The 18,419-nt window shown below is 37.9% G+C and overlaps 1 protein-coding gene and 1 pseudogene across 1 annotated transcript; one reads left to right on the top strand and one right to left on the bottom strand.

Moving 5' to 3' along the window:
* LOC18768444 (TMV resistance protein N) lies at positions 1,121 to 4,767 on the top strand. The gene is made up of 4 exons (XM_020570641.1): positions 1,121 to 1,724; positions 2,905 to 3,853; positions 3,996 to 4,079; positions 4,186 to 4,767. The coding sequence occupies exons 1-4, from the start codon at positions 1,222 to 1,224 to the stop codon at positions 4,660 to 4,662; spliced, it is 2,013 nt and encodes a 670-aa protein (XP_020426230.1). The 5' UTR covers positions 1,121 to 1,221; the 3' UTR covers positions 4,663 to 4,767.
* On the bottom strand, positions 4,926 to 13,248 carry LOC18767252 (annotated as a pseudogene).

Genomic DNA, 18,419 nt, shown 5'->3' with positions numbered 1-18,419 from the left:
AAATGATAGGGTTACTTGAGAACTGAGAAGTCTGCCTTCTTTTTTTTTTCCTCTTTCTTTTTTCTTAAGTCCTTTTAAGTCATTTTACAATAGGGTTAGATTTGTCTTTAAAAGTTGAAAGATAAGGTGGGTGGGAAAATATGACAGGTGGATGGAAATAGCAGCACTCTTAATTTTTATTATTTTTAATTTTATTAAAATTTAACACTGTTATGTTAGAGTTAAGTGAAAGGACATGTGTCAAAAAATTAGATAAGGAACGAAGAAGGGAAAGACAAAATGGGGACATAAGATCTAAACTCGTGAGTCACACATTTGGGCCCAGTCATCAAGTTAACAAAATTTTTAATGGAAGTTGATGGCATGTGAACTAGTTGTGAGCATCCATTTTAATTTGAAGGACCACGAATGAAGAAAAAAAAAATTATAAAGAACATAACTTGATAGTTTCGAAGCTTCACATTTTGCGATAAAAAGCCTTCAATAACCTTTCACACCGAAAGTAAACGAAAACTATTTCTCATTTAGGTCGATTTCAGATTCATGCGACTTGTGCGTTGAATGCAGCAGGAACCTTCATTGCAAATATGATTCGTAACAATCTATATGTATATCATATACATATTTAAACCTAGGCTTTGTCTTAGTATGCATTTTTTTGTGCTTTCAAACCTATATATATACATGCTTGTTTGAGGATACCTTTGTGATACACTTTGTATTGTGTTTCTTCGAACTTTTGACCTCTCAATGAAATGTTTTCATTTTAGTGTTATTTTGGATCACCATATTCATTTATTTTAGTTATAATTAGATGTCATGATACTTTTCAATTTGTCTAATTTTTTACAAAAATTATCTGTGAATGAAAACTTCAAAAATAAATAACTCAAAATTGTTAAAATAAAATTTATAGTGGATACCATAATTTATTTTCTAAACTTAATTGATAAAATACTCTTACGCTTCGGTCCAGCTAAAAGGTAGACCGAAGGTAGTAGGAAACTTTCACCGAGAAGGTAGTAGGTAGGAAACTTTGTCGTATTACTTGGGTTGAAATTCAGGCACGTTGAAGGTAGCAGGAAACTGCTTCTCAACTCAAGTATCTATGGTGCCCAGCAAGAGGCCGCCTATATATATAACTTGAGAAAATCTTTGACCTGACCACGATTCCCAACTCTTTTCCCCTGTTTTACCTTATCCGACACCCCATCAAACATTATGGCTTTAATCACCAGTGAATCAGTATCCTCTTCCTCTTCCTCTTCCACCAATTCTTGGAGAAATGATGTCTTTATCAGTTATAGAGCTGCAGATACACGCTACAATTTTACAGACCACTTGTACAGCAATTTGCAACAGAAGGGAATTAAAACCTTCATGGATACTGACTATAAGAGAGGGGAAGAAATGTCACCAGCACTTTGGAACGAAATTGAAGGGTCGAAGATTTCTATCATCGTATTCTCCGAAAACTTTGGATCCTCGTCCTGGTGCTTGGATGAACTCGTCAAGATCCTTGATTGTAAAAGTTCAAAACAACAGATGGTTATGCCAATTTTTTACAAAGTGAAACCCTCGCATGTGAGAAAGCAATTGGGCACTTTTGGTGAAGCATTTGTCGACCATGAACGCATATTCATTAATGACATGGAGAAGGTGATGAGATGGAGGGCAGTTCTTACGGAAGCAGCAAATTTGCACGGGTGGACTTTGAAGGATGGGTATATTTCTAACCACCTAATTACTATAGCTATATTTGAGGCCGGTTATCTTTTTTTTTTTAATTTTTAACTTTTTAAATACTTGATATTAATATTTATTATTAATATTAAATGCCACATCATTTTATAAAAAAAAAAAGTGAGTCCCAAATATGCCACATCATCATTTAATGGCAATTTTGACAGCAATTAATGCTAATTTCAGAGGTACATTGTAAAAATTTTACAAACTAAAGGTACGTACGTGAGTGTTAAAATTGAGAATGCGGGATAGACATGCATTAAGGGTACAAATTTAGGATACCAAACTTATATGAACCCTATTAAGCCTTAATTTTATATCATGTTGATGTCTTTGATTGTATTTATCTAATAAAGTTTCTCTTTGATAAAAAGAAAATAATATGGTTAACCTATACTTCCGTAAGAAAAAGCAAACTTCAAAATTAATGCGTATTGTATTGTTTGCCTTTTTTGTGTGTGTTTATGTGTTGTTTGACTTTTTTTTAGGACATTTTCTGTTGAGAGAGGTGATAATATAAGGGGCAGAACTAGCTTAGGGGCTGTAGCCTGGGGAAGGTTTTGGGGGAAAAAAAAATTAAACATATATAGCCTAATATTTTGAACTATAAATAAATAAAATACATATATAATTGCATATCCTACCACACCAATAGGGCTAGTCAAAGATCTACATTTGTATTTGGTCTCAAAGTTTGTCCCAAACATCAATTTTAATCCTTTTCCATTAATGTATCTCCAAAAGAGAAGGATTTTTCTAAATAAAATTCACCATTTCGTGAATAATATGGCTCTAATTCCTTTTTTTTTTCTTGTGTTTATAACTAGCGTGATTTATATGATTTAATGTATACTTTTATTTATATAAAAACTATAGAAATTGTTAGTGCCAAAAAAAAAAAATTGTCATTAGATTTTAAGCTAATAACTTTAGCTAGCTTACCTATTGAAAAATTCCTGATTCCACCCTTGGATAATATTCTAAACTCACACACACTATATAGACGCTAGAACTCGAAACCAGGACCTTGCATGGAGGAGCACTTACTTCAAACTACTACATTAATAGATATATTGCATGTTGTTCGGCTCTTTTAAATATACATATCAATTAAATTCCATTTCTTTTCATGTTTTTTAAAATATTTTATTCTGACAGGAGCGAGTCCAAATTTATCAATGACATCGTTGAAGAGATTTCATTGCAAGTATTAAATCGTACATATTTGCATGTGGCAAAGTACCCAGTTGGTATAGAGTCTCGTTTGCAAGATATGGGTGAGCTTTTAGGTGCTGGGGTAAATGATGTTCGCATGGTAGGTATATGGGGGATTAGGGGAATAGGTAAGACAACAATTGCCAAAGCAGTTTATAACTCAATTGTCCATCAGTTTGAAGGTAGTTGTTTTCTGGAAAATGTTAGAGAAAACTCAGCGGCACCTAGAGGCCTGCTCCAACTACAGAAGACTCTTCTTTATGAGATTCTAGGGGGAAAAGAATTGGAGTTGACAAGCGTTGATAAAGGTATCAATGTAATAAAGCAAAGGTTGAGTCATAAAAGGGTTCTCTTGATGCTTGATGATGTGGATCAATTGGACCAATTAAACAAATTAGCTGGAAGGTCTGATTGGCTTGGTTTGGGTAGTAGAATTATCATAACAACAAGACATAAGCATTTGCTAACGTCTCATCAAGTTGACTTAGTGTATGAGGTCAAGGAACTAGATACTTATGAAGCTTCTGAACTCTTCAGCTATAACGCCTTCCCGGAAAAAGGACTTCCAGATGATTATAAGAACCTTGCAGTAAGTCTAGTAGATTATGCTAAGGGGATCCCATTAGCTCTCACGGTTACTGGTTCGCTTCTATGTGGTAGAAGTGTAGATGAGTGGCGAGCTGCATTGGATTGTTACAGAAGAGCTCCTTCCCTGGATACTGATGAAATCCTCAAAATAACCAAAAATGCTCTAGAACATCCGGAAATATCCATGGAAACTGCCCTCGTGAGGATTGATCCGAATGAAGAAGAACATGTTCAAATGCATGACTTGCAAGAAGAAATGCATATAGAAACTGCTCGACAGGATGTTCGTGAGGATGTTTACATTGTAAGTAGAATATATATACAAATGCATATATGTTGCCAAGAAACAAATGAGTTTGCCTTGCAGTTACCTGAAAGCACTATCATTTTATTTGATAAGGAACTTGAATTTGTTAATAGCTTAGTTGCTAGCTTTTTCATACCAGGGAACAATTGGAATTCAACACCAAGAAAGTTTGCCTGAGCAACCAGATGGGATATGGTCTAGTGCTAAAAGCTTCTTAAGTAAGGTGCAAACTCTACAACTTTCTAAGCACCTCTCGATCAGTTGCTTAAAATTTTTTCTTGCAAGATATATCTCTTAAACTTTAATTGAACTACTAATTTCTTTTGTAGGTATTTTCAGCGGAGTGGATGTTTTTAATCGTTAGCCTGATGCTAGAGATCTTTTCAGCTATATGTGATCAACTTTCCTCCCCAAGAAAGCCCCTCTATGCACTCTTTGGTATGGGGCTGGCTATTATGGCTCTAGCCACTTGCATTTGGGAATTCATTCACAAAGGCAGAAGAGGAAATGTTCAATTTGGCAAGTGCGGAATATTGCTGTGGTGGTTTTATTGTCCATGTTCAGGCACCCTTTTTGGTACTTTCCCTGAGATTTGTGGATTAATTTATGCAATCACTCAGTGGGCGTACTCCATGGTTCAGTTTGTGTGCGTGCTTCGGCATAAGGACAATCCTTTCAAAGTAAACATTTTGCCTGTCCTTTTTCTTCTGTGTTTGGTTGTTTCAAAATTAATTCGGAATGCAAGGGGCAGAACAAGAGAGGAGACCAGTGAGAAGGAATTGGAATCCATTGCTGTTGGCTCTTGAGCTAGACTACGAACTTGTAATGTCTTTGTAACTTTGCAGCTTAGAAGATTGTGTTTGTCATGCCCAGCAAAATTTTGACATGCATGCAGTTTAGCCAAAAAAATAAAATATATACGACTCAAAATTGTGAAATTGATGTTTTCCCAGCAAATAAAACTCAAGGCGCTACTAATTCAGCTCTGCAAATATGCTCATATTCTATTACAATGACAAATCTTAAGATGAAATTGAAATTTCAAAACACACCCAAGCCTAAGCCCAACCTAGTCCTGATTTACGAAAGAAACCACCTTTTTGACCATCTCCACAGCCTTGTCACAACTTGGGTTGAACAAATGGAACACATGGTCCATTAGCCAATAGCTTCCCTGGTATGTGGTACTGGACTGTGTAGAGAAACAGAAAAAGCAGGGGACACTTGTGAGTCATCAAGTCGAGACGGAGACAGAGATACTACAGGTCTAGATGAAAGAACAGACCGAGATGAAGGTAAAGCAGTTGGTGGAGGATGAAAAGAAGTGGTTCTGAAAGGAAAAGAATCCTCATCAAAAATAACATGTCTAGATATATAAATGCGATCAGTATGAGGTTGAAGACATAGATACCCCTTGTAATCTAAAGCATACCCCAAAAACACACACTGTTCAGACCTAGGTTGCACCTTAAATTGGTTGTAATGATGTAAAAGAGGATAACAGGCACACCCAAAGACCTTCAAGGGTGTAAGATTTGGTTCCCTATGAAAAAGCTTAGAGAATGAAGATTCCATATTGAGAGCTCTGCAAGGCATTCTATTAATCAGATAGTTGGAGGTAGCTAAAGCATGAAACAAATACTTAGAAGGAAGAGCAGCAGTAGTTAAGAGAGTAATGGCAGTCTCCACTAAATGTCGATGCTTTCTCTCTGCCCTACCATTTTGTTCAGGGGTATATGGACATGATTTGTGGTGGACAATACCCTTGGAACTAAGATAGGTCTGGAACTCCTTGGTCACATATTCACCCCCACCATCACTCTGAAAATTCTTAATAGTTGCAGCAAATTGAGTCTCAACATAAGAAACAAAATGAACAAAAGAAGAGAAGCAATCTGACTTCTTTATTAATGGAAACAACCAACAAAATTTGGTACACTCATCAAGAAATATGACATAGTATTTATGACCATGAAGAGATGGATAAGGAGTAGGACCCCAAACATCGGAGTGTATCACCTCAAAAGGAATTTGAGATACAATATGAGTAGAAGAAAAAGGTTGTTTACACATCTTGCCTTGCAAGCAGTAACTACAAACGTGAGAAGAAGTTGAGGATATAGGTATATGAATCTTAGCTAACATAGAGCTAGTTATTTCATTCGATGGATGTCCTAATCGATAATGCCAAAGGGTATGACTAACTTTCTGGCCGTGAAAAGCAGCCATAGGTGGTAAGGTAGGAAGAGTCCTTGTGGGGAGAGGATAAAGGCCATTAAGACACTTTCCGTGATACAGAAGTCTCCCCTTCAAATCCTGTATTTGGAACCAAAAGGCATTATAGAGAAGTTGGCAATTATTGTCAAGACAAAAACGATGCACAGATAAGAGATTAGTAGCAAGATGTGGAACATGTAAAACCTCAGGCAAAGTAAAGACTTGATGACCAGACACAAAGGAAGAACTACCAATATGAGCTATGTCCAGTCCAGTACCATTACCTATGGTGACATTATCCTTGGTGGTTGACGGTGTAACATTAGAAAGAAGTTGCAGATCAGATGTCATGTGATTGGTTGCCCCACTATCTGTCAACCAAATATTAGGATCAGTGAATTGACCTGTAGAAGTGGTTGTAAGTGCAGTAAGAGCTGGTGAAGGAGGCGAGCCTTGATAGGAATAATTGTGGCAATGTGGACAATTTGGAGCAGTATGCCTAAATTGTAAGCACAGTTGACAAGTCTCATGACATGGTAAAGAAGAAACAGAGCTAGGTGGAGCGGTGGGTGAAGGAGATAAGATACCAGGACTTGGATTTGGTGGAACAAAGTACTGAGTCGAATTGGTACCAGAACCATGACTCTATGAACTATTACCATTAGGCCACTGACCACCATTGTTCATTGGACCAGAATGACCATTGTTCCACTGGCCAGAACTATTGTTCCACTGACCACCATTGTTCCACTGACCAGAATTAGGTGGACCATTCCAAGAACCATTATTACCACCAGCATGCCAAGAACCTCCTCGACCACCAGTATTCCAAGTGCGGCCACGGGACCAAGAACCACGACCACGATGATTCGGCCGACGATTCCAGTGAGATTGCCAATTAGGAGAGCCATTAACACCTTGCCAATTAGGATGACCACCTCCACGATCTGTGGAATAAGAAGCCGAGTTATCACCGTGAGCAACATGAGGTGATGATGGAGAATTTCCCTTCTGAGCAACCATTGCAGTCATGATTGAGGGAGGAAATGACTTAGAAGCTGCATCTAAATCGCTTTCTTCTTCAAGAAGAAGATCACGCAACTCTACTAGAGTAACACGCACTGGTCTGGCACGAATATGTGATTTGAAATGATTATACTCTACTGGAAGACCTTTGAGAATAATCAAAATCATATCAGAATCAGATATAGGATGACCAGCTGCTGACAATTGTTGACGAGCCGCACGAATTTTCTTCCAGTAAACATCAACAGAATCAGGACCTTTCTGCATTCCATGTAGAGTGTTCTTAAGGTGCATGACTTTGAGCTCAGAGATCGAAGAGTAACAATTTTTCAATGTGCTCCATGCCTCTGCAGCAGATCGACAATTGATCATTTCAGAAAATGCATCATCAGACAAACTTGCAGCAATCAAATTCAAGACCGCAGTGTCCATTGCTTCCCATTCAAAAGAACTCTCCTCGTCAGACTCAACCAGAGCAATAGCCGTACCATCAAGAAAATCAGAGAGACGATGGACCTTGAGAAATTTCTCAACCTGATAACTCCATTGAACATAATTAGTCTCATCAAGTTTCAACGTGATGTAATTGCAGGCATTGCGAAGTAAGTCAACCGGAGTTACAGAACTTTTCACCATTGTCCCCAAAAGTTAGGGTTCACAGAAATTGAAATGGAACTTGAGAAAGCAGGTACAGAGGAAGCAATTGCAAGAAACAAAGACGAAATCGAAGCGAAGAGACCAGATCGAAGTCGAGAAGAAAACTAGAAAATCGCAGAGAGAAACGAAGCAGAGTAAGGATCGAAGAACTGAGCAGCGGAAGAAAAGAGAAAGAGAAAAGAAAATCAATCAATGATAATCAGAGAGGATGCTCTGATACCATGAAAGTTTTCCTCTGGGACTTCCTCCGGAACACATGGCTCTTGATACCATGCTCTTGATGGTACGGCTATTGCTCCGGTTGAGTCTGACGAGGAGAGTTCTTTTGAATGGGAAGCAATGGACACTGCGGTCTTGAATTTGATTGCTGCAAGTTTGTCTGATGATGCATTTTCTGAAATGATCAATTGTCGATCTGCTGCAGAGGCATGGAGCACATTGAAAAATTGTTACTCTTCGATCTCTGAGCTCAAAGTCATGCACCTTAAGAACACTCTACATGGAATGCAGAAAGGTCCTGATTCTGTTGATGTTTACTGGAAGAAAATTCGTGCGGCTCGTCAACAATTGTCAGCAGCTGGTCATCCTATATCTGATTCTGATATGATTTTGATTATTCTCAAAGGTCTTCCAGTAGAGTATAATCATTTCAAATCACATATTCGTGCCAGACCAGTGCGTGTTACTCTAGTAGAGTTGCGTGATCTTCTTCTTGAAGAAGAAAGCGATTTAGATGCAGCTTCTAAGTCATTTCCTCCCTCAATCATGACTGCAATGGTTGCTCAGAAGGGAAATTCTCCATCATCACCTCATGTTGCTCACGGTGATAACTCGGCTTCTTATTCCACAGATCGTGGAGGTGGTCATCCTAATTAGCAAGGTGTTAATGGCTCTCCTAATTGGCAATCTCACTGGAATCGTCGGCCGAATCATCGTGGTCGTGGTTCTTGGTCCCGTGGCCGCACTTGGAATACTGGTGGTCGAGGAGGTTCTTGGCATGCTGGTGGTAATAATGGTTCTTGGAATGGTCCACCTAATTCTGGTCAGTGGAACAATGGTGGTCAGTGGAACAATAGTTCTGGCCAGTGGAACAATGGTCATTCTGGTCCAATGAACAATGGTGGTCAGTGGCCTAATGGTAATAGTTCATGGAGTCATGGTTCTGGTACCAATTCGACTCAGTACTTTGTTCCACCAAATCCTAGTCCTGGTATCTTATCTCCTTCACCCACCGCTCCACCTAGCTCTGTTTCTTCTTTACCATGTCATGAGACTTGTCAACTGTGCTTACAATTTGGGCATACTGCTCCAAATTATCCACATCGCCACAATTATTCCTATCAAGGCTCGCCTCCTTCACCAGCTCTTACTACACTTACAACAACTTCTACTGGTCAATTCACTGATCCTAATATTTGGTTGACAGATAGTGGGGCAACCAATCACATGACATCTGATCTGCAACTTCTTTCTAATGTTACACCGTCAACCACCAAGGATAATGTCACCATAGGTAATGGTACTGGACTGGACATAGCTCATATTGGTAGTTCTTCCTTTGTGTCTGGTCATCAAGTCTTTACTTTGCCTGAGGTTTTACATGTTCCACATCTTGCTACTAATCTCTTATCTGTGCATCGTTTTTGTCTTGACAATAATTGCCAACTTCTCTATAATGCCTTTTGGTTCCAAATACAGGATTTGAAGGGGAGACTTCTGTATCACGGAAAGTGTCTTAATGGCCTTTATCCTCTCCCCACAAGGACTCTTCCTACCTTACCACCTATGGCTGCTTTTCACGGCCAGAAAGTTAGTCATACCCTTTGGCATTATCGATTAGGACATCCATCGAATGAAATAACTAGCTCTATGTTAGCTAAGATTCATATACCTATATCCTCAACTTCTTCTCACGTTTGTAGTTACTGCTTGCAAGGCAAGATGTGTAAACAACCTTTTTCTTCTACTCATATTGTATCTCAAATTCCTTTTGAGGTGATACACTCCGATGTTTGGGGTCCTACTCCTTATCCATCTCTTCATGGTCATAAATACTATGTCATATTTCTTGATGAGTGTACCAAATTTTGTTGGTTGTTTCCATTAATAAAGAAGTCAGATTGCTTCTCTTCTTTTGTTCATTTTGTTTCTTATGTTGAGACTCAATTTGCTGCAACTATTAAGAATTTTCAGAGTGATGGTGGGGGTGAATATGTGACCATGGAGTTCCAGACCTATCTTAGTTCCAAGGGTATTGTCCACCACAAATCATGTCCATATACCCCTGAACAAAATGGTAGGGCAGAGAGAAAGCATCGACATTTAGTGGAGACTGCCATTACTCTCTTAACTACTGCTGCTCTTCCTTCTAAGTATTTGTTTCATGCTTTAGCTACCTCCAACTATCTGATTAATAGAATGCCTTGCAGAGCTCTCAATATGGAATCTTCATTCTCTAAGCTTTTTCATAGGGAACCAAATCTTACACCCTTGAAGGTCTTTGGGTGTGCCTGTTATCCTCTTTTACATCATTACAACCAATTTAAGGTGCAACCTAGGTCTGAACAGTGTGTGTTTTTGGGGTATGCTTTAGATTACAAGGGGTATCTATGTCTTCAACCTCATACTGATCGCATTTATATATCTAGACATGTTATTTTTGATGAGGATTCTTTTCCTTTCAGAACCACTTCTTTTCATCCTCCACCAACTGCTTTACCTTCATCTCGGTCTGTTCTTTCATCTAGACCTGTAGTATCTCAGTCTCCGTCTCGACTTGATGACTCACAAGTGTCCCCTGCTTTTTCTGTTTCTCTACACAGTCCAGTACCACATACCAGGGAAGCTATTGGCTCTTCTCTTATAGTTGTTACTAATGGTTCTATTGAGCATGTACAGGATCAGCTTCAGGGTGCCCAATCTTCTCAATCTTCTGGTTCTATTGAAGCACACTCTTCACAGTCTCCAACATCTTCATCTACTGCATCACCATCATCTTTAGTGGATCTTGGTGTTGATCTCTCTGGGCCATCTACTAATGTTCACCCTATGCAGACTCGTTCCAAGTCTGGTATACTTAAACCTCGTAAGGGTTTCTTAGCTGCCAAGACATCATGTGCTCCTTCTTATTTGATAGAGCCTCATACTTATTCTCTGGCAGCAAAGACTCCTGAATGGACTCAGGCCATGGTTGAAGAGTTTCAGGCTCTTGAGAAACAGAAGACTTGGACTCTAGTTCCTTATCAACCTTCTATGAATGTCATTGGCTGTAAATGGGTATTTAAGTTGAAAAAGAATGCTGATGGATCCGTTTCTCGCCACAAGGCTCGACTTGTTGCTAAGGGATTTCATCAGGAGGCTGGTTTAGACTATGATGAAACATTCAGCCCTGTTGTCAAGCATTCTACTGTTCGCTTGGTACTTGCTTTAGCTGCCCAATTTCATTGGACTATTAAGCAACTGGATGTTAAGAATGCTTTTCTTCATGGCCTTCTTCATGAAGAAGTTTACATGCAACAGCCACCTGGTTTTACTGATTCCAAACAGCCATACCATGTTTGTCGCTTGTTGAAATCTTTATATGGCCTCAAACAGGCTCCACGGGCTTGGAATGAAAGATTCACCACTCATCTTCTCACACTGGGGTTTGTTCAGTCCTTAGCAGATACATCCTTGTTTGTTCGAGCATCTGGCAGTGATCTTCTCATCCTTCCTTTATACGTAGATGATATTCTCTTGACTGGGAACAATTTGCTTCTGATTCAGCAAACTATTACAGCTCTTGGTCATGAGTTTGATATGAAAGACCTTGGGAAATTAACCTATTTTTTGGGCCTTCAGGTGCAATATACTTCTGCTGGTATTCATGTGAATCAATCTAAATATGCTACTGATCTTCTAGCTAAAGCTGGCATGACACACTGCAAGCCCTGTCCTACTCCTTGCTTACCTACTACAAAATTACTCAAGTTTGATGGTGTTCCTCTCTCAGATCCTACGCTTTATCGGAGTCTGGTGGGAGGGCTTCAATATCTCACTTTTAGCAGACCTTATATTTCTTTTGCAGTAAACACTCTCTGCCAGTTTATGCACACTCCTATTGAGCCTCATTTTGCTGCTGTGAAACGTGTTCTACGTTATCTTGCTGGTACCCTCACTCATGGGATTCATTTCACTTCTAGGGATGTTCATCTTCAGGCCTATTCTGATGCTGACTGGGCTGGTGATGTGAATGATAGGCGCTCCACGACTGGATATGTTGTTTTTCTGGGCAATAATCCCATCTCTTGGTGTGCCAAGAAACAAAGTACCGTCTCTCGTTCTTCGACAGAAGCAGAATATCGAGCTCTTGCAATCACTGCAGCTGAGATGTCATGGCTTCGACAACTTCTCTGTGATCTCCATTTGTTTCTTGATCGACCCCCTATTCTTTGGTGTGATAACATTTCAGCTCTTGCTCTTGCTAGTAACCCTGTCTTTCATGCACGCACGAAGCACATTTAAATTGACTTTCACTTTATTCGTGAACGCGTCACTCGTGGTGATATGGTGGTTTCTCATATTCCAAGCAGCAATCAACTTGCGGATATCTTTACTAAGGGCTTACACACTTCTCAATTCTCTTATCTTCGTGACAACCTAATGCTTAGTTCTCCTAGCATTAGCTTGCGGGGGGATGTTAGCCTACACCTCAGACCACCTGATTAAAGCTCTTTTGCCCATGTACTGTTAGTTGTATATTGTGAGCTGGCATGTTAGTTACGATTACTGGTTAGTTAGCAATCTGTTAAGTTAATCAGCTGGTTAGTGTTAATTAAGCTAAACTGATCTACATGTATGGATATATAAGCTGGTACTGTTCCTTTGAGAAATAAGGAAAAACATTCCTTCAGTATCAAATCTCTCTCTCGAACTCTCTCTTCTATCTTCTGTGATTGCTAAGCTTGATTGAGCTCTTTAATGGAGTCCCAGAGGAAAACTTTCACTGCCCTTCACTCTCCACAATCTCAACCACCTCACTCCACCCACACACTATTTTCAATGCCTCATAGTAAGCCCAAGCCCTGTCCCTCAAAACGTCCTTCTCAGCCACAAAAACCAACACCTTCCCACACCCAATGTCCTCCAATTTCAGATCCTTGCCCGGGTTCACTCTCAGGTCGTTCAGCCCACTACACACTGGAAAAATAACCTTGAGCAGCTTATTGGGCTTTTCGTTCCCAAACTACGGGTGAAACAAAATCATCCCAACTATCTTTACCCATGGACTCAGGCCCGATGCACCACGTGGTGCATGAGGTTGGCCTCAGCGCTGTCCCTGCCACGAAAACACGGTCAAAGTCAACATGATCGTTGAGCCAGGTTTATGGTCCATTACAATTCGAATGGGCCGCAGCCCATTGGAGTGCTTCCCATGGGTCTTCATACGCAAGAGGGAGTGGGTGCTCGGGGCTCCGCCTCATCTCATTGAAAAGATCCAACGCTTCAGACATCTTATCCTGTCTTTAGTAACCTTCAATCATTGCATTGTAAGAGACCACATTATGATCAGCCACTGAATCGCGTAGTTGTAAGGGGTTGACTAATGCCCGCCTTTTGGTTTGGAGGTTTTGGGTTGGAAGGCATGGGCCTTGTTGGAACTAAAGAACAGGGCACGCAAAGGTGGAGAAGTTGAGGGCCTGTGTGTCTTTGTAATCTTCTTTTGGCAATGTCTTGCAGTGCAAAGTTTCTCTCATACCAAAGGAGAGGATGCTCTATTCAAATAGTGTGTGTTTCTCTTCTTTTATAATACCGGTAAATGACAAAGGGATGGCTGATTGTAGTTTGCACTCAAGTTATACTTTAATCTGTATTATTGGCTGACAACATTGTGATTACTGGTTAACATGGTTTTAAACTCACCCCAAAAAAAAATAATAATAATAATTTGCTTTTTGTCTTTTTTTTTTTTCAACAAGCGATATTGAGGAAGGAGAGATTCGAATATAGGACCTTAAGTGTAGGGTAACTGCTTCTAAGCACTTGACCTAGCTACAAATTTGCTGGGATGTATTTGTTGGCGGTGCTCTCATAGATGTCATCCAACTTAATAATAATTAATAAAATAATACTGCTAAACATTTGACAATAGTGTTTTTATCTTTTTAATGTGAGGTTGAGGTGAACTTAGAGTGGTGAGAGAGAGGCAAGATAGCAGGGTGTGGGGTGTGAGGTTGATGAGTGTTTTTATTTTATTTTTTGCGTTGGGTATTTATTTATGGGTAGTTTGGGAAGATAATGGGGTTTTCTTAGAAATTGTGAAAATTTGAATTAGAAGTTGGGATGAACAAAGAGAAGTGTGGGGTTTAAATAGAAAAACTCTAATAAAAATATTATGTAATGCACATTTAAAAATTGAAAGAAAATCATTATCTTCGTGTAATACTAGTTAAACTTTCAGTTAAGTTTGAGTCAAGTAATCTATTCATTTCTGGTTGGGTTGGAATCATTCTAAAATTGTTAACCCTAGACGAATCTGTTTTGCAACAACCACATGAAAAACCTTTCACACGCATATATGTGTAGTTTATTCATAGTTATTAGAAGCAAAGCAAAGCCAATACGTATTATGCCTTAATTATATATATAAACACACACATGTATACATATGTAAGTCAATACTATGCTTATAAGTAATATGCCATTAGAAACCTCATATTATACTCCACCTAATTAACGATGAATAGCAAACCAAATAAATCCCTGAGCTCTGAAGCACCATAGAGCACTATCAGGACCATCAGCAGCACCGAACTTGAAATTCTGTCTTTGCACAACGCTCTCCCATTCACGAGCAGCAGCGTTTGACAACGGCTGCTATCGCTACAGCTTCTGGCGGTGGCTGTTGCTGCGGTTGCCGGTGGCGGTGGCGGTGGCTGCTGGCAGCTATTTCCGCTGCACCTTCTTCTACTTTTTTCTTTATTTTTTTAACTCGCTGTGTTGGAGCCAGGTAGGCGCCGCGACTTGGAGCGAGCCGATGACGCGTCGCGGGCAAGTGTCGTCACTGGCGTGGTCCAGGATGCGCTTTGCAGCTTGGGCCATTGATCTATACTTTCAGCCACATTAATGAAATTATCTCCAATGTTCTTAGCACAAGCCTATATAAAACATGACCATCGAAATCTCGAATAACAAAACCCGTAGCATCTATATTATTACAAACAGAACTGTCAAAGTTTAACTTGAACCAACCACAAGGGGGCGGCTTCCATTTAATCAGGAGAGGATGTTTACTCCCCTCTGCCTTCTTGAAATTGTGGTGCTAATAATACATTCCAATTTGCCCAACCACAGTAAGAACCCTAACAGGGTGAGGGTGAATATTTATTTTTTTGTGCGAAAAAACTTAATATACTAGTTTGAAAGGATGTAATGATTTTATATATATATATATATATATATATTTTTTTTTATGTTTGCTTCTTTCAAACATATATGTCTCAGTTGCATTCCATTTCCTTTCATGTTTGAAATACTTTTATACTGGCAGTGGTGACCCAAAATTATCTATAACCACTAGTAAAAAAACACCCTTGCGCGACCAAATTTTGCACGATGAAAAACAATTCATCTCACAAAGTGACTTTGCGCAACAAACTTTTGCGCGACGACAATACTTCGTCTCTCAAAGTTTTGCGCGACCAAACTTTGCGCGATGAATTGTTTTTTGTAGTGCAAAATGACTTTGCGAGACGTCGTTGCACAAAGTCTTTAGGTACAAAGTGTGTTTCGTCGCGCAAAGTCTTTACCAAAAAAAAAAAAAAAAAACTTTAAAAATTTAAATCTTTGCATGACGTAATCCAAACATTTCATAGCCTAAACCATTTTTTTTATTTTTTATTTTGTATGCGTAACACTTAAACGGTATATATATATATTTATTAAGTAGCTTTAAATTTATTATTTTAGTTCGGATCGGATTTTTGTTAGAAAAATTGTAGTTCAGATTGGGTTTTTGTTAGAAAATATATATTTTAAATTATGATCGAATTAGTTCATTGTATTCATATAGGGTCAAGGAGTGTAGCTGTAAAAAAAAAAATCATCAAAATTGGAGTTAAAATAACCGTTAAATCGTGATTTTTCATTTATAACCGTCAAAAGTTTTGTCTCATTACTTGATCTCTGAATATTTCTCTTTTCCAATTTTTGGCGTATATGATCTTAAAGCATAAACAAACAAGTTTGACGGTTGGATCATTGAAACTAGTTTCGTTGAATGCGTATGCCATCAAAACAATATATTCACTAACAATTAAGAGTTTATTTATACTTTCATTAAATATAACATAAAATTTTGTGGTATCCACTAGTGTAAATATTTTAAATTGAAGATCAAATTTAGTCATTGTATTCATATAGGGTCAAGGAGTGTAGCTGTAAAAAATCATCAAAATCGGAGTTAAAGTAACCGTTAAATCGTGATTTTTCATTTATAACCGTCGAAAAGTTATGTCCCGTTACTTGATCTCCGAATGTTTGTTTTTTTCGATTTTTGGCGTATATGATCTCGAAGTATAAACAAACAAGTTTAAACAAGTTTGACGGTTGGATCGTTGAAACAAGTTTGACGGTTGGATCGTTGAAACTAGTTTCGTAGAATGCGTATGCCATCAAAATAATATATTCACTAACAACTAAAAGTTTATTTATACTTTCGTTAAATATAACATAAGATTTTGTGGTATCCATTAGTATAAATATTTTAAATTGAAGATCAAATTCAGTCATTGTATTCATATAGGGTCAAGGAGTGTAGCTGTAAAAAATCATCAAAATCAGAGTTAAAATAACCGTTAAATCGTGATTTTTCATTTATAACCGTCAAAAGTTTTATCCCATTACTCGATCTCTGAATGTTTATCTTTTTCGATTTTTGGCGTATATGATCTCAAAGTATAAACAAACAAGTTTGACGGTTGGATCGTTGAAACTAGTTTTGTTGAATGCGTATGCCATTAAAATAATATATTCACTAACAATTAAGAGTTTATTTATACTTTTGTTAAATATAACATAAGATTTTGTGGTATCTACTAGTGTAAATATTTTAAACTGAAGATCAAATTTAGTCATTGTATTCATATAGGGTCAATAAGTGTAGCTGTAAAAAATCATCAAAATCGGAGTTAAAATAACCGTTAAATCGTGATTTTTTATTTATAACAATCGCAAAGTTTTGTCCCGTTACTAGATATTTGAATGTTTGTTTTTTTGCGATTTTTTGGGGTATACGATCTTGAAATACATAGAAACAAGTTTGACGGTTGAATTGTTGAATGGTGTGTGTGTGTGTGTATAATATATATACTTATTAAGTAGCTTTAAATTTATTTATTTTGTACGTATAAAACTTAAGAAATTGAATAGTATACATATTTATTAAGTAGCTTTAACCTTATTTATATTTTAAATTGTAAAATAAAATATTTTTTAATTTTTATTATTCATAACAATTTTTTTCGTCACGCAAAACTTTGCGCGACCAATGTTCGAATATTTTTTGTTGCGCAAAACTTTAAAATTTGGGGCGGGTACCAAAAATAAGAAGTGGGAAATTTTTATTTTAAAATTTTTTTTAGACTTTGCGCAACCAATATTTTTCGTTGCGCAAAACTTTAAAAATTTGGGCGGGTGCCAAAAGTGAGACGTGGGAAAAAAAAAATTTTAATTTTTTTTAGACTTTGCTCTACCAATATTTTTTGCCGTGCAAAACTTTAAAATTTTGGCGGGTACCAAAAATGAGATGTGGGAAAAAAAAATTTAAATTTTTTTTTTAGACTTTGCACAACCAATACTTTTCGTCGGGCAAAACGTTGTACGACCAGTATTTTTCGTCACGCAAACTTTGCGCAACCAATAATCCAATGTTTTTCATCACGCAAAACTTTGTGCGACCAATATATATTTTTCGTCGCGCAAAGTGATACGGTTTTTAAAACCAAAATAACTCCTCCACCATTTTGTCAATGTCTTTCTCTACTCTTACTTCTCCTCTCTCTCTCTTTCCCTCTCTCCAAATCCCACCCTTTCTCTCACACTCACTCCTCTCACTTAATCTCTCATCTCTCTCTTCACTATCTCTCACTCTCACTCACTCTCATATCTCTTTTCACTATCTCTCACTCTCACTCACTCTCTCATTATCTCTCACTCTCACTCACTCTCTCATCTCTCTTTTTACTATCTCTCACTCTCACTCACTCTCTCATCTCTCTCTCACTATCTTCTCTAATTCTCTCACACTCACTTATCCCTCTCATTCTCACTCACTCTCAATCTTGCCAAAAGGTATATTCTCTCTAAATTTTAAATTTTTTCCATCAATATGTGTTTTTGGAGTTAGTGTTGAGTTAGTGTGGGGTTTGAGGTTGAGTATAGGGTGAGGATTGGAGTTTGGATTGGATTTGTGGTATAACAATTTTAGGGGAGATTATGCCAATTTTTTTTCTTTTTTGTTATTTGACCATATTTGTTTTTTTTTTTTGGGTAGGGAACCGTCGAGACTTTGACGGCTAAAGTTGAGGATTAGGACGCTATCAAAACATATCCTCCGCCACTACCACTACAATAGATTTGTATTAGAATTTTATTATTGTACTTTGTTAATTTATGTGTACATTTT

This window comes from Prunus persica, chromosome G8 (genome assembly GCF_000346465.2).
Source record: "Prunus persica cultivar Lovell chromosome G8, Prunus_persica_NCBIv2, whole genome shotgun sequence".
Taxonomy (NCBI): domain Eukaryota; kingdom Viridiplantae; phylum Streptophyta; class Magnoliopsida; order Rosales; family Rosaceae; genus Prunus; species Prunus persica.
The sequence above is the reverse complement of the archived record's forward strand: the minus strand, read 5'-3'. Positions and strand labels throughout refer to the sequence as shown.